This window comes from Lytechinus pictus, chromosome 13, assembly GCF_037042905.1.
Source record: "Lytechinus pictus isolate F3 Inbred chromosome 13, Lp3.0, whole genome shotgun sequence".
Lineage (NCBI taxonomy): Eukaryota > Metazoa > Echinodermata > Echinoidea > Temnopleuroida > Toxopneustidae > Lytechinus > Lytechinus pictus.
Window position 1 is genome coordinate 13,297,051 of NC_087257.1, and position 27,599 is coordinate 13,324,649.

General features: G+C 36.9%; 2 protein-coding genes across 6 annotated transcripts in view; one reads left to right on the forward strand and one right to left on the reverse strand.

The window, feature by feature from the left end:
• LOC129275033 (natural resistance-associated macrophage protein 2-like) overlaps positions 1–8,120 on the forward strand; it is a 31,568-nt gene extending 23,448 nt beyond the window's left edge. For 2 of the 4 annotated variants that reach the window (XM_064109006.1, XM_064109005.1), the window contains 7 exons: positions 666–758; positions 1,628–1,747; positions 2,270–2,419; positions 3,437–3,510; positions 5,121–5,277; positions 5,872–5,922; positions 7,342–8,120. In XM_064109006.1, coding sequence (XP_063965076.1) covers positions 666–758; positions 1,628–1,747; positions 2,270–2,419; positions 3,437–3,510; positions 5,121–5,277; positions 5,872–5,922; positions 7,342–7,494 — 798 coding nt within the window. In that variant the 3' untranslated portion in view covers positions 7,495–8,120. Of the gene's footprint in view, positions 1–665; positions 759–1,627; positions 1,748–2,269; positions 2,420–3,436; positions 3,511–5,120; positions 5,278–5,871; positions 5,923–6,717; positions 6,888–7,341 lie in introns of those variants that run through there. The other 2 variants (XM_064109007.1, XM_064109008.1) reach the window with 2 other exon arrangements.
• Positions 8,121–12,092: 3,972 nt separating this feature from the next.
• Positions 12,093–26,357, reverse strand: LOC129274533 (ASNSD1 upstream open reading frame protein-like). Of its 2 annotated transcripts, none has more exons than XM_064109011.1 (5): positions 26,143–26,357; positions 17,043–17,096; positions 15,984–16,059; positions 14,788–14,850; positions 12,093–13,599 (listed from the first exon to the last, which is right to left on the reverse strand). In XM_064109011.1, exons 1-4 carry the CDS (start codon positions 26,215–26,217, stop codon positions 14,801–14,803), a joined length of 255 nt encoding a protein of 84 aa, XP_063965081.1. In that variant the 5' UTR covers positions 26,218–26,357; the 3' UTR covers positions 12,093–13,599; positions 14,788–14,800. The 2 variants fall into 2 exon arrangements, with proteins under 2 accessions (XP_063965081.1, XP_063965080.1); XM_064109010.1 differs by having other exon boundaries at positions 17,043–17,120; positions 26,143–26,267.
• Positions 26,358–27,599: the final 1,242 nt, after the last annotated feature.

Sequence of the window (27,599 nt, forward strand, 5' to 3'; positions counted from 1 at the left end):
AGTCCCATTGAAGTCAATATATTATTGGCCTGGTTCCTTACATTTAGAACCAAGCCAGTAAACACTGACTTCAATGGGGCTAATTATGTATTCATGAGGTCATATCATGGGGCCCCATGGACCGATTCCCATCAAATTTGGGTTGTGAGGGTTTTTTATCAGGCTCTATCAAAATATGGTATCAAAAACGCTGACATGCAAAAATGGAAAATTGATGACGTCACACTTTGGTACTCTATACCTTTTTAGATAACTTTGTACATATACTAAGTTACGAGGATCAATAAGCCTATGATTTTGTCTGTGTAGAAAAATTGTTAAATGATTTTGAGATAGGTACCTGTTTGCTACTTGGTAATAGTCATGAACTCTGTGTGAAACTCCCTGTGGAATTTTTAAAATGGATTTTTTCCGACATCCTCTCGAATTAACATATGGTATTTCAAAAATCCAGGTCAGAAATTCAAGGTCAAAATTCATTTGAAGTCGGTCAGAATTCCACGGTTGCAAGTTTATGAGTCAGGTGACATGTTCTTTATTTGTAGCTTATCGAAAAATGGGAATCGGTGTCCCCTGTCATGCTAGAGATATACAGTATGTGTTGTATTGCTTTCTATTGTGTTGTTTGATTGTGACTTCGATTGCCTTCTCTCATTCCCTTACAGCATAACAAGTGTGTGGAGCACAATCTTAATATGTATATAGATGTATTCCCGGATAACAACTCACTGGTTGAGAGTGTCGATTTGTACAGAGGGGTAAGTGTATCCTTGTTTCGTATTCTGAAGTCAGGTTTAACTTAGACCATGGCCTAGCTCTGTGCTAAAATTATGGGAAGCCAAACGGTTCAAAATTTTGTTTACAGTGAATGCTTCTCGTGTTTACTGTGCTCTTTACTAATTCTTTAATGGTGAAGACAACTATCATACTTATCCTTCCCAGGCAGTTAAGAATGTTTTGGGAGTCAAATGAGCTGATACATTGAACCTCTGCTGTTATAGATTTATGTAATAACTGGCTTTCCATAGTTAAACCACGACTTTAAACCAGAGTTTAAATTAAACCAGACTTCAGAATACTTGGCAATGTTTTAGCACTTTGAACCCTAAATTAATTGGGGTGGCCATGACCCATACCCTGAATTATTTGCACATATCAACCACATTCACAACTTCCGATGATTTGAGCCCTTGCTTAGGATCTCAATCTAAAGCAGGGGTAATCGTGTAGCAGTTGCGCTTCGTATCCTCTGAAAAGAACTATAAATAAATCATGCTATTTGTACTATTATCATTATAACAAGTGAATATTTAGAAATCCAAATTTAATATATCTTACCTCAAGGGGTACAAATTGAACTTTAGAAATAGTCATGGACTGCTCACTTTTCAACCTTTTATCTGTCGATATACACCGGGCTCTTGTTCTTCCGGTTAGGAGCCAAACTTTAGTTCCAACTAAAATGATAAAATCTAAAATCATATCTGTTCAATATTGCCTCATTAATTCCTCTGAACTTATACAATGCCAGTATTGTTGAGTCACTTCAATATTGTAACTATTCACTTGGTAATTGTGTTTATTTCCATTGAGTGATATTTTTACTTTGTTTGTTATTTTTTACCAGGGTGTGTTTTTAGGTTGTCAGTACGGTGCTGCTGCCCTCTACATTTGGGCCATTGGGATCCTGGCATCAGGTCAAAGTTCAACGATGACAGGTACTTACGCAGGGCAGTTTGCAATGGAGGTAGGTCAAAGAGGTTACGGAGAAGGAAGCCATCTCAACTTTATCGCTCTACATTTTTTTAAGATTTAAGACAATGCTGTGAGATAAATAGAAACCGTGGAAAAAGAACCATATGATATTAAGTGCAACAATAATGATGAAAGATAATGATCAGTATGGCTGTTTATAGAGATTTAGAGTTACTAGTAGTTGGTTTGGGGGCAGCTGTTATCTTTATAAATCTGAACCCTACCAAATTTCAATTTCCAGGTGGGTGATTCATAAGCCGGTTGAGCAACTTTAGGAACGACTAGCGATCTTTCAATAGGAACTCCTATGAAAATTTGATGCATATTATATACCACAAGAAAGGGTCACCAGTCTTTCTTAAAGTCGCTCGCAAATTATGAACAGCTTTAAGAAACACCCACCAGAAAGGGTTAAAAAATGCATACATCTGAAGCCGACACAACTTCTACTTCTTCCTTCAGTTTTTAACACGTATAAATCTGAAAACAACCAAATGTCTTTTTTTTCTTACAGGGCTTTTTAAATCTGAAATGGTCCCGATGGAGGCGGATCATTTTGACCCGGTCAATCGCCATCTGTCCCACCATCCTCATAGCCATCTTCAGTGGTATCGATGACCTCACCGGAATGAATGACCTACTTAATGTCCTCATGAGCTTACAGGTACATGTATAGATGAATAGGGCACATATACAGTGGTGCTCAAAAGTTAGTGAATCTCTCCAGAGAATTAACATATTCCAAGTGTTCAAGTTCCACCGTGTTATTATACTTAATATTGTGTAGTCAGGTTAAAAATATTACCTTCAATAATGAAGTTTGTTTCTTTAGGCTCGTCAAACATTATAGTGTTGTCTACATTCACACGCAACATGAAGGAATGCATTTTTGTGGTGGGGTTCACTCACGTTTGACCACAACTCTATGTACTTAATTTTATGTAATTTCTTTTTAGTATACATTTATATCCTGTATGGTACAACAGTTGACATACAGTTTCAAAGTTAGACGGACATTACTATCTTGAGTTTTATTTTAAAGCAAATAAGAATAATAAATAAGAATTATGCACATGTAAATATGGATGTACATATTTGTAGATATTATTTCTTGATAAAAAACTTTGTGGAATCTGCGAAATTGCTTCCCTTAGTTGCACACTTCTAACATTTTCAGCCAAGATACAGATATATTCTACTCGGCAAAAGGAAAGGAACATTATTTCCAAGAGATGTATTAGTATCCTAAGTTTGGCTGTTGCACATATTGTACAAGATAATATTCTGTGATATGAGTATTCTTGGAACTGTCCTTCCCAGTGATGTGGACCTTTGTAAATCGTCAGCTTCCTGCAAGAAGGGTTATATTTTGACCATATTTTTTGAATTTCAAATATTGAAAGAGTACATCATGGGCTATTCAATGATGCAAAAATTTTAAGTAAAACTCAAAACATCAGCAAATTTAAAAAGGGCATAATAAAAAGTAATTGTAAAAAATCCCTTATTGTGGGAAGCCAACAAAATTGAGTGATGATTTTACTGGCTCTAATGTCCTTTAGGCCTACATAAATAATACTATTCAACACCTGACCAGCAAGTACCATAGCCTGAAAGCCATGATTCCTCTGACCATCTTGAATGCTTTGATTTTACCGATTTGATCACCTTTCTTTTGCAGCTTCCATTTGCATTAATACCTATCCTGACATTCACCAGCAGCAAGCCTATTATGGATTCATATAAAAATAATCTGTAAGTACGCTCTATGTAATCATCGATAACAGTTAGACCAAGACCATGCCAATCTGATTACAGTACATACCATGTCGGCATCCGTTTCCAGTTCTATTTTTGCACAGAAGCAGTAGAAATGAATCCATGTTATGTACTATTCCAATGTAAATATTTGTGCGCAACGAAGCGCTGTGATGCCTTGACCAGAAACATTCTAGTATGTGACCTTGGGAGCGTTTCATAAAAGGACTTGTCAGATGTTCTAGTTAGTAGGGTAACAGTGCCTCTCAGCCAATCATAATTAAGGAGGCATGATATTCTCCCGATTGAAATCGGAATTCCGATTTTTTAATAATTTTTTTCTTTAATTATTATTATAATTTTTTTTTATTAAAAAAAAATCATTTGCCCAAGAATATTCTCATGCTGGTTTTTACTGCCTTTTTAAATCAAATGATAAAACTATCATGCAGACTCACCTTGAAAAATCACTTCTGATTTCTTTACTATGCAAGAGCTTGTAACCCTGATGCGGGCGCCTTGGACGTCGGCTGTGAAATTATATCAACCCTTGGCTATTTTTCAGAGGGAAATATGATGCCTTATCAAGGAAAATTATCAAAGCTGACAACTTGTCAGACGAAAATGTTGATGAAATGCTCCCCAGCTTTCTATTAAAGGTTGATTTGAATAAATAGAGAAAAATCAAACAAGAATAATGCTGAAAATTTCATCAAAATCGGATGGAGAATAAGGAATTTATGACATATTAGAGTGTCGCTTATTTTTCCCCAAAACAGTTCTATGCTCAACTCTGTGATATGCAAATGAGAGAGTTGATGATGTCACTCACTCACTAATTCTTTAGTTTTTTGTTTGAATTGTACAATATTTCATTTTTTTTACGGATTTGACAATTATGACCATCTTGTTTGAACCAAAATATGTTAAAACAGTCAAATTCCACATGTTAAGGGAGGAATTAAACTTTGCTCACATGACAATGAGGAGAAAATTCAAACATTTCATATTTCATATAATAAAATACAAAAGAAATAGTGAGTGGGTGATGTCTTCGGTCCCCTCATTTGCATACTGACCAGGATGTGAATATAACTGTTTTGTGAAATTTAGCAAAACTTTAAAATGTCCTAACTTTTTTATTTCAGATCCGATTTTGATGAAATTTTCAGTGTTATTCTTGATTGATTTTTCTCTTTCTATTCAAATCATCTTTTAGTTCGGGTGGACTTGTCTTTTAAATAGGACTTGCCATCATGGTACATGTTATTGCCTTGGCAATACTGTTCAGCAGTGGATCAAAAACAAGATTTCCATGGTATTTAACATCATGGCAAGTTAGAGTAACTGTAAACCTTCAGGAAACCGGCCCAAGTGAATGGTTGGATAAGGTTGGTGAAAACACTGGCATGCCGAGGCCGCCGAACGGTTTTTAGAGTGGGGGAGGGGGCTAAAAATAATTAAAGCAAAAAGTGAGACTGACAATGCACAAAATCTCAATCAGATTTTTACATTTTTGTACATGGTTTTTGTAAAAAAATGCAGAGAAGGGGCTGAAACCCACCCAGCCAAGTCATTTCTATTTCCGTTTCCTCTCTCCCTTCCAGCTTTTCAATTATAACATGCGGCTTGTTAGCCATAACGGTGATCGGGATCAACATCTATTTTGTAGCAGTCTTCCTACCCCAGTTGCCACATCATTGGGCGATGTACCTCTTAGAAGCCATTATTTTGGCGATCTACTTTGCTTTTATATTTTACCTGGTGAGTATTAGAATTATCATTTCAAATGTATTTAATCATTATAAAAAAAGCCTGTCTAAGTTTTGGTTGAGATTCAGTGACATGAATTATATTTGAATGGTCAAATCCGATAGAAAATAAGTTAAATTTATATCATATTCCTTGCTCGATTCTAGACAAAATCTGAGTCTGACCATTAAGGTTAGAAATTTTGTCACACTCCACGCTTGATTAGTTGATATTAGGAACCATTTTGCCCCCATTTTAGGCATTTAATTGTATAAAATCATACCCATTTTTACAAGATCTTATATGATGGGTTTTTTTTTCACAGAGCATGTCTTTTTGCATGCATTGATGGGTAATACAAAATATCAAGAATGCTATAGCTTCCTAATCCTGTATTGATTACATTGAGATTTTAGATGACGTTTTTCCAAGTTTTGCCTGCTTCCTTTTATCCTTTTTTATGTGATCACTTTGAAAGATTGATGTGATTTTTTTTGTCATATGAAGAGGGATGTCATAAGGTTCAGATATGTACCTTTGTGAATAAGAATCTGCCACCTGTAGCATTCTCTATCTGCTATCATTGTACTTTGTTCTCTCATTCAGGTTGCCTTCTTTGCACAAATGATTGGATGCAAATTTCCTCCATCAATACAGGTAATTACCAAAGTTTTTTAAGAGCATTATGGTAAGGCCAAAATTTGTTTTAAACTTCTAACTTGTTTCATTTTGTTTCATGCATTCATTTATTCATTCATTTTGCCTTCCTTTGCACAAATGATTGGATGCAAATTTCCTCCATCAATACAGGTAATTATCAAAGTTTTTTTTTAGAGCATTATGGTAAGGGCAACATTTGTTTACAAATTCTATCTTGATTGATTCATTCATTCATTCATTCATTTTTTGGGGTCTATTTACTTCATGGATCCAGCCACATTATCTATTGTTACTGGGGGTGCTGTGACAATACTCAGCACCCCCAGTAACAATAGAATAATCCTCCGTGGACAGGTCCCTGATTGACTTATTTATTTGTTTATATACCACATACTGTCGGGACCTATTGCCTGTAAATTTTATTGTATTTTCCAAGGAAGTTGAAATAAGAAACAGATCAGAAAATTTTCAGAATACCTTTTAATGACTTGATATGTTTTCTTGTGTGCAGAGAAATTTACGTGCTGTTTTTAGCTTTAAGCAAGTAGCTCTGACGTCATGCGTGCTCATTGAAAGTTATCAGGAAAGAGAAAAGCATTTTCAGAATATGGACGTTACTGTTACTCTGTACAAGAATGTCTGTCTTAAGACAATTATTAGAATACGGCCCCTGGATCTTATGGTTAAAACTTCGAGTAATCTCCTCTGATCTACAGGAGTTCTATAAGACTTACACGTATGGCTGCACACTGCGACTTTGTTTGTTAACATTGAACTATCCTATTTTTGCAGAAACTGTTCACTGGCCCAAACACGTCTTTCATTTCGGATCAGTCGGAGGCCCAAGAATCTTCGGCTTTATTGTCTTCATCAATGTGATAATGATCATCCGCTTTACAATCATCGTCTGCTTCATCCTCCATCAGCATTCATGAAAATCACCTCATGCTTTCGCCATTCATTGCTTTTCACCAACTTGATGGTGTATTGCACGTGCCCCCATCAGTATTCATGAAAATCACCTTACGGTTCCTTCGTCGTTCATTGCTTTTCACCAACTTGATGGGGTATTAGTCTTTTGCGTGACCATATACGAATTGTCGCCAATAAACACCCATCAGTATTCGTGAAAATCACCTTGTGCCTTCTTGATGGTTCATTGTAGTATTTTACATGGTTTGTACTACCTGGATTAACAGATTGCCATCCTTGACTGGGAGATTTTATCTCTGTCATTGTCTTTGATTGTGCATGTATTCCGTTATCATCAGTTGACGTTGAATAATAAACATAAAATCCAAAGAGCTGCAATTCATCTAGCCCTTTATTATTATATATATATATAATGAAATTAATTGCGGTTAGTCACATGAATAGCAGTACTACGGTCTCACATTGTTCTCTCTTGCTCTACAGCCGTACTTCACAGCATCCGCTACGTCCTACAGTTTGGACCATACAGAGTTTCACGCTGATGACGACGAGGTCGAGCTTTCAGGATCATACGGTCCGAGAGAACTCACATCTTTCCCCAATGAAGACACAAGGGATGATATCCATGGAGATTAGATGCAGAGGGGAGACCTTGACCATTTGATACTGCTACTTGCCTCTATGCCATGGCAATCAAATGTTGGGCTGACGATCAGAAGGACGTAACTCAGTTTTGGCCATTTTTAGGATTTGGTACCAAAGACAAGTAAATAAGCATCACCCACAGATTCTGGAAGCCGTATAGAAGGATATAATTCAATTTGTGCCATTTTGAGAATTCGGTACCAAGTAATCTAACCAAATTATTTTTCTATTGCCTTCAAAGTATTGATGATTGTTAAGTTTTTAACAACACAAATATGTCGTAACTGTCAAACAGTTATTCTAAAAAGATTTAGAATGTATTCTAAAATCTAATACATGTCGATATCGTTGGTAGAATATTGTCAAACATTGCTGCTCTCTTAATAATTTTGTTGTAGTTACATCTGTCTCCTTTTCATTTCGACGTTTAGCACAAGAAATATTAAGTCACAAACACAGCTCAGAAACACCATTTTTCCTTGGGTATGGATCCGGTAGTACATCATTTGAAATATTACAATGTATCTTTTCATTTAAACACAACACAAGGTTTTCACTCTATGTCTTCATTATTTCATATTCTTATCAAAATATAGCAAGTTTGCTTTTTACTACATATTATTGTGTCTTTTTATGCTTTATCAGAAGTATTTTTTATATTGTACTTTGTAAAGATAATAATCTATTTTCATAAATATCTTTCCTGGAGTCTGATTGCTCTCTGTCATGCCGGAAGGCGGGCCTTTGCTGGCAGAGGCTATTTTACGACTCCATTAGTTGTATTTTAATAGGTGCTAGAAAGAGATATTTCAGTTATAGTATTAGTACCAGTGGTACAGTGTACATGCGCAATGTAATTGTTGCATCATTATTACTGTATGAAGTGGGTCGTTATTAACACGTGCATTCCAGTCATACGGAAAGTGAAGACTTCAAATTTTCTGTTCCCATGTTTCGTCACAAGCAGTCATATTGGGGGACATAACAAGAGGGAAGCTTCTCGCCAGACCATAAAAATCAATGGTTTATCACGATTTGATAAACAGATTCTTATTGATCTTTGTAGGTTTGCATGGTGGAGTTTATAACGTGGAGAAGGTTTTCGGTTCACCATGTGTATGGTGAACCGTAAACCTTCTCCACAGGTTCTTATTGTTTGGTCCTCCAACCATTGGCGGCGGAGCAGAGGATTATCTTTTGTGTTTGGGGGGGACGCAACAATAGATGTCCCCCCAAACACAAAAGATAATCCTCTGCTCCGCCGCCAATGCCTCCAACATAAATGTACGATGACCTCACAGGGAATGCTCTGTTCGGCTTCAGTGTAACTCCCCAGGGTATTGACCGCTATCATCACCAGTTTATATTTTTCTTGATAACTGTTTGATCTATGTTTTATTCATTCGAAACAGGCAAAAAAGAATATATATATATTTATTTTTTTTTATTTTGGGGGCTACCTTTCACAACTTACTGCCTAAATCTGCAACATTGGATAAGCTCTAACATTGCAATGAATGGGGATTTCCGGGGCTCTTTTGAGCAATTTGGGGGCAAAATTGCCCCCAGCCCCCGTGAAATTGGTTTCCTCTGATTTGAAATTATCACTTGGTCAAATTACTTAAAGGTCAAGTTCAGCCCAGATTTGAGTTGACTTTAATAATAATAGTAGGCATTTACATAGCGCCATCTATCTATTCCGAGGCGCATTGGTATTATTACTATTACCCCGGCTTTAGCTGTAAACAGTGTAGAGAAAACTCAACGAAGATAAACAATGAAAAGTTCGTAAGAATCAGATTAAATCATTATTAACGCTCTCTGGCATTTTTAGCTTTCAAAAAGTAGTGATTTGCATACCATTGGTGTTATGGGAATAAGTGAGCCAGTGACATCACTTGCTCATTCTATCATTTGTATTTTATTCCTCTACATTTCTTATTTTGATTTATTTCATTTTCCTCCGCTAATGCAAATCTTGGTATGATTCCTTGTGGAATAGGAGAATTCATTATAAATCACAATTTATTGTCATTTTTCTAATAGTGAAGAGATAGTTATCATCAATTCTATGAAATTGAAAAATTTGATATTTACTGTGAATAATATAAATGAAAGAATGTGCAACAAACATCATCAGTTTCCTCACTTTGTATACTGACCAGGATGTGCATATTACCGTTTTGTGAAAATATGTGTATGCAAATCTTGAAATGCAAAAGCTTTCTTATTTTACATAATTATGATTATTATTAATTTTCCAGTACTATGCTAGTTTGATCACTCTATTTTCTTAAGTAATTTTTTTTTTTGGGGGGGGTAGACTTAGCCTAAAAAAAACTATTTTAATCTATAATCAAATGGTTTAGGTATTTCACCAAAAGAACCATGCAAAATTTTAGACCATATTTTTAATTTGATGACATTAGAATAGAAGCCTAGCCTATCCAACAACAAGTTGATATCAATTTTCAATCTGGGAATTTCAATGAGGTGTTTCCCCAAATTGAACAATTTATCGATCATGTTTGATAGATGGTAACTATATGATCCTTGCATTATCCAAGAATATAGTTTTAGCTGAAGTTTTATTAGAATGATTCTCGTATCATAACAGAGTTATAGGCATGAAGTTGTCATCTTGTTATGGTATATTATATTAGCGCTTCTCAATCGGTGGGCTGCTAGAAGCTCCAGAGGGAGAAAAATAGAGGGAAAACTATACTATATTTCACAGACCTGTCAGAATATCTTATGTTTCTTCGGTCTATGTGGGTCAAACAAAACTAAAGTACACTTAAAGTTAGGTATCATGCATGTTGCAAAGCATGCACACTATCATGGTTTCGATCTAACTTTGATGTGAACCTCATGTGCATGCATTATTGTGTGCATAATTGTCGCCCATTTACCAGACATTTGCGAATGAAGATTAGTTTCAAACTGTTTGTTTCGAATGTGCTTCAGAACTTTGTGTTCAAATTTCACGAAACATTTTTTTTCATCAATATGGATGTTCTCTTAAGATTTTTGTAGGTGGGCCTCGAAAAAAAATCTGAGAGTCAAAGTGGTCCTTGAGTAAAAAAAGGTTGGGAAGTGCTGTATTATATCATACCTGTATTTGCCTTATCAAATATTTTCATCAAAATGTGCCTTGTGATTTAGTAATTTTATATTATGTACTCATGAAAATCTTCTAAAATGTATTTTGTTTTAATTGTATACATGTACATGTAGTAATATTATTTATACATGTAATTAAGAAAACCTAGTATTGTATAGGTAGGAATTATGCTTTGATTTGGTTTATAAAGCCACATATCATACATTGTTTTAAATCTTGTGACCAAAAATTGTTTTTGATGAAGGAGTATTTAAATGGGAAGTCTTGATATTTCTCGCAGTATGGATCACACAGAGAACAAATTCTGCTGCTAGAAAATAGGGGAGTCTGGATGGAGGATTTTTGGATACATACAGGGTGTCTTAATAAAAAGTGAAAATTAACTTTTTTATTCAGAAAAATAGATGGCGTGTTTCTACAGAGAATCGTTAAAACGGTTTATCTTTTCCGGAATCGAAAAATCGTATCGCCCTTAAACCAACCTGTTTCTACAGAGCGAATAATCCGATTAACTCACATTCTGCGTCGCAAATGAACAGATTAATACGGCAATAACCACCTCCCAGAGGTGGTTATGAGAAACCAAATTTTGCACGATGCGGTTTTATCAATAAAGGTTTATCAATATACCGCATCGCGTTTGTTTCTACAGGGAAGTTTTCCGGAATTCTGGATTCTTCCGCGGGTAATACCGTTTTGACGATTCTCTGTAGAAACACGCCAAATGACAATTGTGCTGAAAGAGATACAAAATGTTGCAATTTGAATTACATGTTGATTAGGTTTCTAGGAACATCATTGAACACCAGTGTTATAAAAACTAGCATAGGATTAGCATGTCTACCTGTGAGCAACACAAGTGTAAACAATGCTCGTTACTAAAATTGCTTCAATAAATGACTATTTTTATATTTCATATTATCAATTTCTCGATATCTTAGGGAGGTTGTTAGAAAAAAAACACAAAGATATGAACCACAAAAATTTTAATTTTTTTTTTATATGTCCAACACTGGCTTATATACCATGCTAAAGAACTAACTGCAATTTTACATTCATGTATAAACAGAACAATGGTGTTCAGTGATACATGGCCTTAGAAAAGTAATAAGTTAGTATACCTACATTTATGCCTGAAAAAATATAATGTAAGTATATTTGTGGACAGATTGTGTCTTGATTTGATTTAATACTCTGACTAATGAAGTGGTGACTGTTTCAACTATTTCGCAGCATTGTTCTTCAACCCCCCCTTCTCATTGGGATGAATGTTGTACTTTTTTACTGCCAAAGCAGCCTGATTATAATTTGAATGATATTTGAATTTATTGTGAAGATTAATGGAATAAAGATATAACATTTTCTAATGAAAAACAATTTTATTTAAGACCTCTTTATTGACATCACTTCATATACTCCTAATTTTCTTCCAATTCAATAAACACTAACTGTATCATGGTCGAGATCACATTGAAGATTTTTATTTCAAAACATGATTCTGAACAAAAACTTAGTAAGCTCAGTGACATAATGAGAATAGATGAAATCAACAGGTTTATATCTCATCAATGAAGTAAAGAATATTAAAAACAAGGTAATTTCTTTGAAAATAAAATCTCCCCATCCATACCATCGACAAGTTGATTTGAATGAACAGAGAAAAATCAAGATGCATAGCACCATTGATTTTATTTTTTCATTCGATGTTAATTTTGATATGTTAAAGACCCTGACAATCGCTCAACTGAAATTGAAAAGTCATTTACAAATTGAAAGTTTATTAACTACAAAACGAATCGATGCAAGGTATATATGCATTTTCAGTGCTCGCCAGCTGAGTATTTTGCTAGAGAATAGCTCCAATTATCGGGCATTGAAAATAGGCTTTATAGTGGTTATGTCATTCTGTATCAGAAGCATCGTGGTTCAATAGGTTTGTACACAGAAAAACTAGACCAATTTTTTTTCTCTCTTTTTTTGCTTTCCAGATTATGCATTTAATTTTTTCACTCTATCACATACATATATCATAGTTTTTCCTGTATGCTTAAATTGATGAAACCTACAGCTATGAACTAGTTTTAGCCATGTTTTATTTACAGCTCATTTGGCGCAGCTTTCCACTTCTATCTTCAGATTGCAGTGTATGTGTCCCGCTTTTTTAACATAGCAAATAAGAGCCAAACTAAGAATTACAAAAACCCAGTCAAGAGCTGCAGGTCTCTGTCCACCGAGTACTGAATAACTGTCAGTGCCATTTCCCTCTGCATATTGTTTAAATAAAAATCAAACTCATAGTCTTAAGAAAATTATTGATCTTTTCTATGTACAAACCTATGTTATCACAATGCTCCTGACACGATACATGAATGACGTCCCATACTACAGGCCAAAACTCGAATAAAACATTTTCAAAACATCTTCCTTTTTGTCTAGTTTGGTCTGATATTCATTTGCCACCACTAATCTATATGGTACGATTAACTTTTCCTGAACAAACTTTTCATTTGAAAAAAAAAATATTATCATTAGACAAAGTGAAAATTAGAAAAGCATATGTGGCACTGTATTAATATTGCTTCGAAAAATACCAGACATTCAATGGAATTCCGTGCTTATTTTGCTAATTTCTCAGCATTTACGCATTTTCTTCAAGAGCAATTTGGCACATATTCTTTATTTATACATACAAACACTTGGGTGGTAATTTCATTGGATTCTGTACAAACTCATTTTGAGATCGTCACCACAAGTGGTATTTATCTTTAAGCAAGACTCTAAGACATACTTAAGTATCTGTTAAACACCTCCCTGGTAATAACGAATTGCTTGATTAAAGCATCTTGTATGTTTCTTGCAAATGATGGAAACCACCGAGGTACATGTATTGACCATTGCCGCTTTTTATCTGTTCCAGATCGTGACTGGTGAAACTTTGTACTCGCCTATCCGTCATGTAGGAGTTATAACATCTGTTAATAGTGACAGATAAAAAAGGCATATAATTAGATACTGTATTCCAAAAAGTGGACAATTGTATCAGAAAGTCACTCCTATAAATATGCATACATAAACAAAAACACAATCATGATTTATCTTCTGATAATGATTATAAATTAAAGGGGAAAAAAATAGCAGCAAAAATGTAAATGTAGGCATACAGTGTATATTTTATACTACTATATTCAGGTACGCTGGCTATCAGATCTTGAAGTTACTGTATAACAAAGACTCATAAACCTACGTTTGTTCGACCTTTGACCTTAGGGCCCCAAGTCTAATAAGATTTTTTTTTTAATGACCTTTTTCGAGTTACCTCATTCCAATTACAGGAATTAAGCAAAGGTATTTGAAGGATTGATGGGGCTTTTCTGGTATAAAGAGTTGATTTGAAAAAAACAATAATAGGCATTGATATAGTGTCATATACAAAAAATACGTAGAAATCTATTCTGAGAAGCATTAGTACCGTTTCGAAAGGTGAGTTGCCAATTTGTCCACTGCCAACTCATCCACTCACCAGATGGTCTACCTTCATTTAGTCTAATGCCATTCAGTCCATCAACAACCATTTGGACCAATCACCACTTCGTCTAATCACCAGTTTGTCTAAGACCATTTCGTCTCATAACCAGTTGGTCTAATATTTGTTATATTTTCATTCATTTTGCCGAACTAACACCTAGTCTAATTAGACCAAATTGTATGTGGACTAAATGGCTATTATTAAACCAACTGGTTATTAGACAAAATGGTAAGTGGATGAAACGGCATTAGACCACGTGGATATTGGACGAACTGACGGTAGACCAAACGAGGTTGGCAATTGGACGAATTGGCGTTGGACCAAAAAAATAAACCTTTCGAAAGAGCTGCGGTTTGTAGCCCTGTGCATTCAAGGAATTCATCCTGCTGGATTACCATCCACTGACACTGGGTTGCATGCAACCCAACGTGGGTATCAAATTTCTTGCTGCGGAGAGCATGCCCTATCTAAGTTTACAAGATCCTCTGATTGAAAGATGAGTGAGAACCACTAGAGCAAGATGCCCCCACGATTCCCAGAGGGTATTATTCATGGGTATATTTGACACACTTGCAAATAATCTATACTATTATCTTATTTTGCATCACTTTCAAATGTGTACAAATAATCTTACTCTTTTCTGATTGTCATCGGTGCACTTGTTTTGCCTTCATTTTTTCCAATGTCTCGATCTGACCTACGAGATAAGGAAAATGAAAATATGCAGGGTGCAATGAAAAGGTGAACCATTTTGTCATATCTTTCCATGAGGAAAATGCTGGCTAAAATAGCTGGCTGCTATTTCTTCAAGCAGTTTTCCAATGTACAATAGCTAGTCCCTGCATTTTACCCAAACTACTTTTTACATGCTTTATGCATAATTCCCAGTCTTTGTCTAACCCCATTATTAGAAAAATGCAGAAACTCCTGTGAAATAAATGGAAAAAGAGATTAGATTCATATATATGAGATTCGACATTGTGGTGAGAATGCTATGCAGAATTGTATAAGGTTTAAACACTTAATACTGCACATTAGATGCAACGAAAGGAAACATGGCATGATCATCCAGAAATTGTTAATGTTCTGAAACATTTTTTTCTTGAGAAAAAAAACAATGAAATTTTCACAAAATATTTGTATGCACAGCATAGCCATAGGCGATATGCAAATGAGAGAGCTGATGATGTCACACGATCATTTTTTTCATGTTAATTGAATCTAATGTATGTATGTTACAACTATGGCAATTGCACATCCTCAGAAAGAAACTAATTGATCTCTTATCACATTATTATCAGGAAAAAAAGACAATATTCCGTACTTCGTAAAATAAAATACAAGAGAAAAAATCAGAGGTAGATATCACTGGTTCTCTAATTTGAAGAAAGAACTGGTGTGTATTCCAGAAATAGTATGACTCAGAGTCATCATTCTTAAATGTTGACACGCAATCTTATTGATTAATTTGCAGTAGTGCGCGTCCTCTTATTCATTATTTGACAAATGCGGTTATTACTTTCATACTGCAAACAACTAGGAATTTATGTGCAACACTAAATCTCACATAAATCTTTGTGAAACACCCTCCGGATACTCATGCGACTGTTTTGTATAGTTAAGCAAAACTTCAAAATGTCATCACTTTCTTATTTCCCATCCAATATTAATGAAATTTTGCTCATTTTATTTTTCTCTACAGTTACATGTACATCAATGTCATCGTGGTGTAGACTCGACCTTTTTACATACAGTCTAGACTCTGATTTATAGCTTAATAAGAAAGTGATGACATTTTGAAGTTTTGCAAGTGGCATTCTGTATACTTACTCTTGCACCGACTTTGACAATGAGCTTTGTCCGAGAGGAAGAACACATTGCTATTTTGTTGCTGCGTGTAGACCTTCTGAAATTATCATAAAGAAAGAATGTAAAATCATATAATCATAATTCTCTGATCATGTACTGTACTAAGTGTTTTTGTTGTATTTCATACATGTCCCACACTTCAAAACTATGAGTGTCATGGTCTAGTCATTAAGTGTTTAAGACTCTCGTCTTTCAATCTAAGGGACGTGGATTTGATTCCCAACCGTGGCGCATTTTCACAGCAAGAAATTTACCCACATTGTGCTGCACTCAACCCAGGTGAGGTAAATGGGTACTAGCAGGAAGTAATTCCTCAAAACTTAGCTGTGAGCACCAGAATAGGTAGACTAGCTTGCCAGGGTAAGATAGGAGTGCCTTGAGCACCTAACAAGGTGGACACATGCACTATACAAATCCTATTTTATTATTGTTATTATTATATTATTTGTATTATTATTATTATTATCAATATTGTTATTATCATTGTCATTATTATTATTATTATTATTATTATTATTATTATTATTATTATTATTATTATTATTATTATTATTATTATTATTAGTAGTAGTAGTAGTAGTAGTAGAAGTAATAGATACAATAGAGTGGAATATCAAATCATTGATTTTTTTCATGGAATTTAGTAATTTGAGACCATTTTTTTTATTGGCTTTCATGTCAATTATCCTTTCATTATCACTACCTGTCTAAATTTTAAAGAATAGAACTCTATGGAGTTATGAATAATGATCATAAATCAAATCTGACATGTCATCAATACCCATGAATAACAACCAAATAAGCTACAAATGATGAACCCACACACATACTTTGAGCATCATGGGATCAAGTCAACAACAACAAAACAACAGAAGCCTGAGTATAAAAATGATTTTCAGAGGCTTGTTAAGACAGTATAGAAGATAATCTTTAGGCACTGTTAATATCTGTATTACTATGTAGTAGTATGATTGTAATTCTCTTGTTTGCATTGAAGAAAAGTTTTTAAAACCTACTTACTGCATTTTTCTTTAGGGAAGAAAGTTCACTCTGAAGTACTTGGAGCTCGCTTATCTGATAACAAGAAAAAACATAGGCCTACTCAATATCGATATGGGTATCACAATTTATAACACACTTCGAAGTTAAAAAAAAAGTGCAAGAAAAATAGAAAGATAGAAGTATGACTGATACAAAGAAGTAAACTAAAATAATATCAATAACAAAAATATAATTACTGTAATCTCTTATGTCTATTAATCAGAAGTAATCTGATTTTTTTTTAATTATCATATAGGCCTAAATACCCTTGGAGGGTGGGGGACAAACTTGTAGAAAAAAGTTTGTTTTCAAGAGTGACTTAAACATTCAAAAATATAATTTCTTGTACATTGATGGGGAGTGGGAAACTCATCCAAGTCAAATGTATTGCTGTACACATGCATGACCAATTCATTTCAAAACACCCCCTAAACAAGTTTTCTCCAAGGACTGTTTTCTCAGTGTGCAAAATAACCCCCTAAACAAGTTTTTCGCAGGCTTTATTTACACATTTTGGCCCCTAAACAAGTTGTTGCCAGAATATGACCCCGGGGAAAAACATACCCTATACACGTTTGGCTAGTCTTAAAAAAAAAGCTTTGGAAAAAAAATTCCCATAAATAAGTTTGACTCTGCAAATGACCATTGACCAGTCTTTCAAAACCACCTTTTTTCTTTAAATCAGTGTTTTTGATACCCTTAACGAGTGCGGCCCACATCCAAAACTAAAAGGTGTTTTTTGGGGTCACGCATGTGAGTGCAATATATTTGACAACCTACCTTGTTCATTGAATGAGTGTTCGCATCCATTGTCTGTTCATATTCATATATGGTAGGGGGTCCTAAAGCTACGCACCACTTCATTGCGCATACAATTTCAATGGCAAAATAAATGTGCACTCTAGCTCTGTGTATGAAGCTGTGACTGCAGAGTGACGAACGATCCCTATTCAATTTTTCTACAGAGGCTGCAATAAAACCTTGATGTAGATTGTAGAGAAAACCAGCAAATGTTTGGAATTTTTGAGTTATATTCATTTTAATTTCACATTTCCCTATATAATACGGACAAATTTTAGAAATTTAGGCACAGGAAATACTATTTCTTTGCATGACATAAATCAAGTGCGTAGCCTTAGGACCCCTTCGAAATCAGGCGACAAAGTCTAGAGGTGTTCGGAAAACACGGCGGGATTTTTGTAATTAGTAAGTTTTGAACTTTTGTAATATTTTCTTCTTGTTTAAGCCTTAAGGATCTTTAGAATATTTATTACAAATTAGTGAAATATAATTTGTTAAAATTTTAAATTTGGAGTAGTTTTATGACTATCACTATGGTTTGAAAACAAAGTGCGTAGCTTTAGGTCCCCCCATCGACTTATTTTTCACCTTTCATCTCTACTACTTTAGACTCTATACTGTACAAGCTGTTATTTTCGAGTACATAATTTTTCGCGAATCACGGCGGTCCTGACATTTTCGCGGGTTGTTAAATTCGCGATCGGAAGATGTACAAAACACTTCCACAGCATTTCAAAGAAGCAAAACTAGTGCAAATCATGTGCAAAACCATGTTCCTCAAAGTTTTCATGCTGATGTGTCCTTTATACATAAATATGTCAAGGTAAAAACGGTTACAAAGTGTGGAAAAAAAGTGGCTTACATTTCGGTTTTTGTACCTTTAGATCTGAAAATTCATCATGTCACAATTTGATCTGTAAGAGTAATCTTTTGAAGTTATGTTTTGATAGATTCACTTTGTAAAAAGTTGGTTTCAGTGCAAAAATGTTGAATCTTGTGAACAGAATCTTACACCCTGGTCATGTGACTTATGAATATTAATGAGTATGAAAATAGCTGCCAATACGTGTGTATATAGTCAATCAGATGACAATTAAATCAAATTATTTCATGAAAAATACATTGTAATATTATAGCAAGTGAATAAATATCAAAAGAATTATGTTAGAAAATAGTTTAGGCTCTGATTTTGTTAATTAAAAAAAAGTGAAATTCTATCTTACTTTTTGGAATCACTAACTGTATTTTCTAAACCTTATTTTTTGTACATATAGTATATGTAGGTGCATGACTCAATTTTTTCACTACACAGGATGTTTTCAATAGCAAAGCTTTGCTGTTGGGGATATTGGCACTGACTATTAAATGTGTCAATATTTTCGCGTGTTGTTAAATTCGCGGCCAATCGGCAATTTGCGAAAATAAAACCACCACGAAAATAACAGCTTATACAGTATTTCATAAAATCTTGAAATGAATTGCCATGTATTACTTTTGCGCTTGCCATTCGACAACCCTCTCTCTGAATAGCGTGGCACCACATGTGATATATGCAACACAGAAGTTGCCATTATGATTCGCTCCCGCGTTACGCGTGCTCGGACCCAATGACAATGGGTGATTTCAAGTACGATGTTGAAATCTGGTGTTGTGACAACACCAGCCACAACACTGTACTTGAAATCAGGCTGGTCTTGGGATTGACCTCGGAAAATGACATATTTCCGGCAGTTCGTGTTGGAGGATGGTGTTGAATGTCGTCTGCTGAACCCAGCAATGTGGCTGGTGATGACGATCTACATGCAATTTCCCCATTCTTCTACACCAACCCCCAGGGATTGGGAAAATCATTATTTCAAGTTCGGTGTTGGTAATCTCAAGCTCGTGAACAGGCGGCGAACATGATGAAACATCCCCGTAAAATTAGCGTTTACAGTTAAGATGAGTACAAATCATTACTAGAGCTTTATATATTTGGATGAAGAATAATGTTCACTCTTTCGAATTTTTGAATTAATTAAAGCATTTGCATTCTGTACGATGAGAATTTAATGCAGTTCTCTCCGATTTCTTTTTCGTTGTTGAGACTTCTGGCATGAAATTGAAATGATTTAGCAGCACCGCCAGTAGAGGCGCACGGCCAATATTGGAGACTGTCTCCAATGTGGGAGATTATCTCCAATATCAGAGACTTTTGTAAAGAATTTGGGTATCCAATTTCAGAGACAGTCTCCAGTTTTGGAGACCAATTTCCTTTGTTTACATTTGCTGCAAAAGGATTACCTTGGCGGCAAATAAATATGTGATAAGGAGATTCCTCATGAAAATTACCCCTTTTCACCGTCTACTTTAAAATTCACGGTCTACTTTTGTTTTGTTGTCAATCACACACAAAACAAATGGGCTTCTGACCTCAGTGAGACAAAATTTTGGGTGGAAAAAATCATGCTTTTGTTGATGTTGTTTCTTTTGTCCTTTTGCAAAGCAAGTCTCCAATGACAATGTGGGAGATTGTCTCCATTATCATGATTATTGGAGAGAGTCTCCCATATTATTGGCCATGCCCATGCACCTCTGCTGACAGCGCAGAGGCGTGACGTCATGTGCTATCAGTATCAACAATGCAATCAGTATCGTACCTCTGAACCCAGCTCGGTTCAGCGACCTTACGCTCTCAATACCAACACCTAAAGTTACACTGAACACCATACTTGAAATCCCCCAATGTCGATGAACACAAATTTATATATATATGGGACTACACTGAATCTATTGCGAAATTCAGTTCAGTTCCATTAGCGACGTCTCTCTCTTAAGGAAATCTACTAGATCCTCAATCAAGCGTGGTTCTTCATTTTCTAACAGCGCATCTGAAAGTGTCTCTGTGCTGAAATCTACATCTTTGCATATTGTTGAAGAAGAAAAACAAGATACACTGCCTACTGAAACGCCCAAAAGTATAGTTGAGTCCACATTATATCCCAAAACCACAGTTAACACTGAGCAATGCCCATGTAACATCGACCTGCAGTCTTCCAATCAATCTACTAGCTGGATCGAATGCTCATACTGTAAGCAATGGTGGCACTCTGAATGCACTGGGCTCGATAAAGGTGAACTCAAATCTGCTACAAAGCGTGGAAACAAGTACAGATGCCCTTTCTGCATTATCAGAAATATTAAGAGCCTGCAAATCCACAAGTGTCTGAATGCTTTATCTAGCAAGTTTACTACAAGCACAAGTGTTATCAAGGCTGATACTGCAATTGCTAATCAAGAAAAAGATACAGCACATGTTCCATTGGATGTGTCAGAATCTGTCTTAAAAGATCAGAAGACCGACGTAGGAGAATCTCATATCAACAATTTTTCCATCTCCTCGGATATACGTCCACATGCAGATGCTGTGGTGTGTGAAGATCGTACGCCTACATCGTCTAGCTACATTGTCATCATAGACGGCCTCTCCAACCCCTCTACTTACTCAGACAGTCGCAGGATTTGTAAAGAGATCAATAGAGTGAAGCCCAATCTGAATTTCACCTTTGCTTACTCTCTAGCAGCAGGAGGTATTGCTATTCACTGTAAGACTGATACTGACTATCAAGAAGCCCTTTTACCCTGGCCCTCTGACTCCTTTGGACAAGGTGACATTTTTCCTCATCCACCTGGTATTCAAGGTCGCAAAGCAGTTGTATGCAGAGGCATCAAACCATATATTAGCTTGGACAAAGTTGAGACAGCAGTAGAACTGCTTACTGGGGAAAGACCGTCTGTACGTATCTTACGTAATCATCGTACCCAGCGTCGCATGCCTCTTGTTAAAGTTTTTCTCAGCTCAAGCATTTCAGTGGACATTCTACTTCAACGTGGTCTGGAAGTGGAAGAGAAGGTGTATCCATGTGAGCCTCTTCGTAGACACAGGATTATTCGCTGCTACAACTGTCAAAAGTTTGGACACTTAGCCAGATCCTGCATAAGGAAACAGGCCTGCATAGACTGTGGGTTAACCCATGATCAATCATCACTGTGTTCACGCAAATTCTGCGTCAACTGCAATGCTGAAGGTCACGCATCAGATAGTACACGGTGTCCTGTGTATACTCACATTCTCCGTGGTCGCTGTGAAAGAGATTTCCATCTCAAACAACATGCAGTTTAATATCCTCCAAGCTAACATTCACAGCCTGAACACTTCTCAGTCCTACCTCCAGGCTTATGTCGAGAAAAGGAACATTAGTCTAGCAACTCTATCTGAAACATGGAATAGAGGAGATACAATCAAGTTTAAGAACTGGAAATGTGAAGACATGTGCAGGAACAGCAAGCATGATGGATATGGTGGTGTTGCCTGTCTCCCCAGACCAGGGGTTAAGATTGTGAGGAGGAAGGATCTTGAAGTTGATGACCTAGAATGCATGTGGGTCCAAGCCGAAATAGGCTCTACACGCTATACCATTGGCTCCATCTACATCCGTCCTGACAGCCCTGGGCACTTTCATAAACTTGACCAAAATCTGCATCAGGTTCTCAACAAAACCACTGGACCAGTTCTCATCACAGGTGATTTTAATGCAAGAAGCTATACTTGGGAAAACTGGCACAGCGATTATAGACCCCGGTATGAAACAGCTTGGAGAAATGGTGCAAAAATGGAAGATATCATGTTGAAATATGGTTTACATCTTCATAACAATGGCTCTCCTACAAGAGACTTCAATGATAGACTAAGTGCAGTTGATCTCACACTTTCTGCCAGATGCAATCCGAACATGTTAACATGGCAAGTTGACAAGAAAAACCCAGTGTGGTCTGACCACTATCCTATCCTAGTTTGTCTCAAATCTGGTGCCAACCTTGCCCATACCAAAAGTCGTATGTCATTTGCTGATGTTGACTGGACCTCTTGGGAAAAGGTGGTGTCAGGTAGACTGAGTAGTATTGATATTGAATGCACTGACCCTGATACAGCATGTGAGATGTTTACTGTCACACTGAGTGATTTAGCTTCAACACATATACCACGTAAGAAGATCTGCCATCACAGCAAACCTTTCTGGAATGGTGATATGGCCAAACTTCTCCTGGTATGTAAACAAGCCAAGAAGAAATACAAGACAAGGAGAACTCCCCAAAACTTGGAAAATCTTCACAGTCATGTAGCTCACTTCATGTCCGAGTATGAAAGAGCTTTCAAAGCGTGGCAGCTGGCAAAATGTGAGCAGCTGAAAGAACATCGAGAGGATCCATGGAAAATGATTAACAAGCTACTAAATGGCGGTATCTCTGCACCTGTTCAGCCTCTTGAAAGAGATGATGGTGACTATGACTTTAGTGATGCAGTTATTGCTGAGCGGCTCAAGTCTGTTCACATCACTAGGACCATTCCTCCAGGCAAATTCAATGATGACTGGTTTGACGAGGTAAATTCATCAGTTCATGCGACTTTGGAGCATGAATCTCAGGCTGCCAGTACTGGTGTCGACCCGTCTGTGAAAACCTACAACTCAGACTTGTCTTATGGTGAAATACTTGCAGCTTTCTCTCAAATGAAGTTGAACAGTAGTCCAGGACCAGACCAAATCCATCCTAAGATGATCAAGAATGCTGGATCATCTATTAAGCGGTTTCTACACTGTCTGTTCCAACTCTGCTGGAAGAAGGGCAAGATACCAAAACTTTGGAAGCTAGAAAATAAAATCTTCATTCCAAAGCCTGGTAAACAGTCCTATCACACTGAAAAATCATACCGTCCTCTCGGACTCACATCCGTTGTCGGCAAACTGTACGAAAGAGTCATCTCCAGAAGGTTACTTGCAGCCTTACATGATCAAGGATTTTTCGAACCTGAACAGTTTGCGTATTTAAAGGGGCGTGGTATCACTCAAGCTCTCCTTAGTATGACTGTCCCCATCCTGAAGGGATTCAAACAGAACAAAAGCACAGTCGCTGCTTTCATTGACCTAGAGGGTGCTTTCGACAATGTGTGGCGGGAAGCTGTACTCTACAAACTTGCCAAAGCTGGCATCAGTGGAAGACTGCTGCTTTACATTTCTAGCTTCTTCACTGATCGTTTTTGTAGATGCCTCGTCAATTCTGTCACTTCAGACTGGCAAGAGACCAAGATAGGCGTACCGCAAGGATCAGTTATCGCTCCAATTCTGTTCATCATTGCCGTTAGTGACGTATCTCCTCACCTAGGTCCTCATATGAAATATGCTGATGACATCACCTTATGGGAAACTGACAATGATCTACACACTGCAGTTGCTAGTTTAGAGGCCAAGCTACAAAGGCTAGATCGATGGTGCCACACCTGGCGATTCTCTGTCAACACATCTAAGACCAACATCATGTGTTTCTCAAAAAACGGTCACCAGAATGTAACAGTCAGGATGAATCACCGTTGCCTTAGTCAAGTAGAGCAATGTAGACTTCTGGGAGTCTTCCTAGATGAGAAACTCAGCTTCAGAGGTCATGTTGAAAAGGCAGCTTCCAGAGCTATGAAAGCCTTGTGCAAGATCTCTTTCCTCACATCGCATACAGCTGGCACCAATATGGAACTAATGCTCCTCCTGTACTCATCATGTGTACGCCCACACTTAGAGTTTGCATACCCAGTGTGGTGCACTGTCAGATCGATTGCTGCCCTTGAAAGGGTTCAGAATCTGGCTCTACGTATGGCCACAGGTACCATCATGCACTGCTCATCAGATGCTGTTGAAGTTGTTTCCCACACTGTGCCACTTGACATCAGACTTCGAGAAATCTTGGCCAGAACGCTCTGCTACTACATTCTTTGTAAAGAGAATAATGACAGTTTCAAGATGATGGTACAGAGTTTCCTGTCTGACCCTGACTTCATGCTCGGACCAAGACTCTCACCTCTATGTTTAATGATTAGAGCTCTAAAAGACTTCAACATCAACTTGGACATGGATAGCCCAGGATCTCCACCCACAGAGTCAGTGGTGAGCATCCTTCACAGAATGATGGAAGTCTGCATAGGCTGGGAATCATTAGGAAATAGTGCCAGCAGAACTAGTGAGCAAAAATATAAAGCTCATAAACTTGCTACTGACTTTCTCCTGGACATCTGCTCTGACACTGTCATCTTTACTGATGGCTCTGCTCTGAACAATCCCGGCCCTTGTGGTGCAGGTGTTGTCATATACTGGACAGGACTCAGCAGTAACCCTACTCTCCTCAGTGTTCCAATATCGAGTAACTCCACTAGTTTTCATGGAGAAATGGCAGCCATTGACATTGCTGTTGAGCAGGTCACATCACGGAGACCAATCCTTCATGGCCAAACAGTCCACATCCTGACTGACTGTCAAAGTGCTCTCCAAGCCATGACTAGCACACTACACCCCTCCTCACTTCCTGAAATCGTCTCAAATACTAGCAAGAACATTTCCATTCTACACAATAGAGGAAGTTCTGTAACTATAACTTGGATTGCAGGTCATGCTGAAGTTCATGGAAATGTAATTGCAGACAGACTGGCAAAGGAGGCTGCTTACCATGCACGCAATGCTCCACCTCCCTCTTCATCCACTTCATATGCAAGTATCACCAAGATCATCAAGAAGAACACTGTAAGACTCTGGCAAAGGCGATGGAATATAACCACCAAGGGTAGATGGACCTATCAGCTTCAGCCAAATGTCACTAGAAAGAAAGCCTCTAGTAAATATGATAGGTCAACAGAGGTCAAGATCATGAGGATGCTAACTGGACAGACTAAGCTCAGAGACCATATGCACAGAGTACTCCCTCGTGTATGCCCTACACCCACATGCGACTGTGAACATGACAGGCAGACAATTGAACATGTCCTTCTTCACTGCCCACTCCACAAGTTGCATAGAGAGGAGATGATGCAATCCATTGACGTTGGATATCAGAGGACAAGCACCCCCTCCTATCTTCGAGATATATCCCTCTTTTCCCTCCTTGGGACTAACCCCAAATTGTCACCCCAAATGCAATCTATAATAGCATCTTCTTTGGCTCGCTTCATCAAAAGCACCAATGCCAACTTCTAGCACCAGTATCTATGCAAATAGTACCTAGCAGCTCATCAACCTTGTGACAAACACACTGAGAGTATACTGACTAGGAGATCATTTGGGTGTGGAAACGACCCACAACGAACAACAACAACAACAACAAATTCGTGTAGTAAATTTTCACATCTTTACAGAGCTACGACCTGATTTCGAATTGCATAATGTTTAAAAGTACAGATTATACTGACAAATATGGATGATACCTGTCTATTCACATGGATTTTTCCTGCGTCTCCAGCATTCGATGTCGAACAAAAATCTCCCATGGGCGCCGCCATTTTATCCCAATCGATATGCGCGGGGCTGGTGTAGTCGCCGAATGAAACCGGGGGCCGGCGGTCCAAAACGGCTAGCCGATTAGTCCCGCCAGTACCAAACGGCTACAGTCGTCGATCGGGCCTGCCAGATCCAAATGACTGGTTTAAATTTTGGCCGATACAAAAGGAGAGCCAACTTTTGGTTCCACATTTGTCAAACATTTCGCAGGTAGTAAGTATAATTATTTATTTTGATAAATGTTTCATAATATATCTTGGTGTAATTTTTAATGTAATTTCAATATTATCATAGAACTGATGAATTCTATAGTTCTGTTTAGAAATGTTTTAGATATTAAGTATTTAGCCTCGTACAAGAAGGACTTTTTTCACGTGGTTTGACGGTAGTGTGCAAAAAAACCGGGCACTTATGTTTGCCTGCCAGGCGGCCGGGGAGGTAGGGGGTGCCATGTTTGAAGGTTTTGAAGGTTTTATTAGAATATCCACAAATCGCAGCCAGTTAGGCTGTATTGCATTAGATTTACAAAATAAAATGATAACAGGATATAGCAATCAAACATTATAAATATATTATTTACAAATAAAAATACAAACAGTTTGGGTAACTTGGCAGATTAAGGAAAGGATGACCAGATCGAGTGTAGAGAAAATGGGAAAAGGAGATACAATAGAGTAGGGGAAGAGGGTGGGGGAAGATGAGGACAGAAGAGAGGAGAATGAGAGTAGTAATAAACGGATGTAATTCTGATTCAACCCAAGTGGGAAACTGAAAGGCAAGAAACATAGCTGGTTAAATTAAGAAGGGTACATGTATATCAAAATATAAATATTATTATGGTAATTATATGTAAATTAAAAGTGTCAGCGAACCCCCTTTATATGAGTGTATTGAAACGTATATGCAACGGGATTTGGGTGACAATTGACTAAGAACATTAATACAGCAAATAGGATGATAAAACATACTAGTAATCAAACAAAATATTACTAAAGAATTTGAGTGCTAGGGGTGTGAAGTTTACATATGTGGCATATAATGGTATTAAAGTAGGCCTACATAGGGGCGCAAAAATCAGGTCGGCCCCCCGGATCAAATTACTGGATAGAGGCACCTCTTTTACTATAATTATTATCATCATTATTATCATTATATGATGATTATTATTTCATTACTATTATCATTATAATTATTATTACTAAAATAGGTTACTGTTAATATAACTGTTATTTATATTGCTATTATTGGGTTACTGTGTTACATCATTAAGGGGCCGTATCAGATACACTTTTTCATTTTTCTTGGGTTTATTTTCCTTGTATCTAACGATGCTTGTAGGACTTTATGCCTGTTCATCGGTCCAATGGAATAAACTGCTCCACAC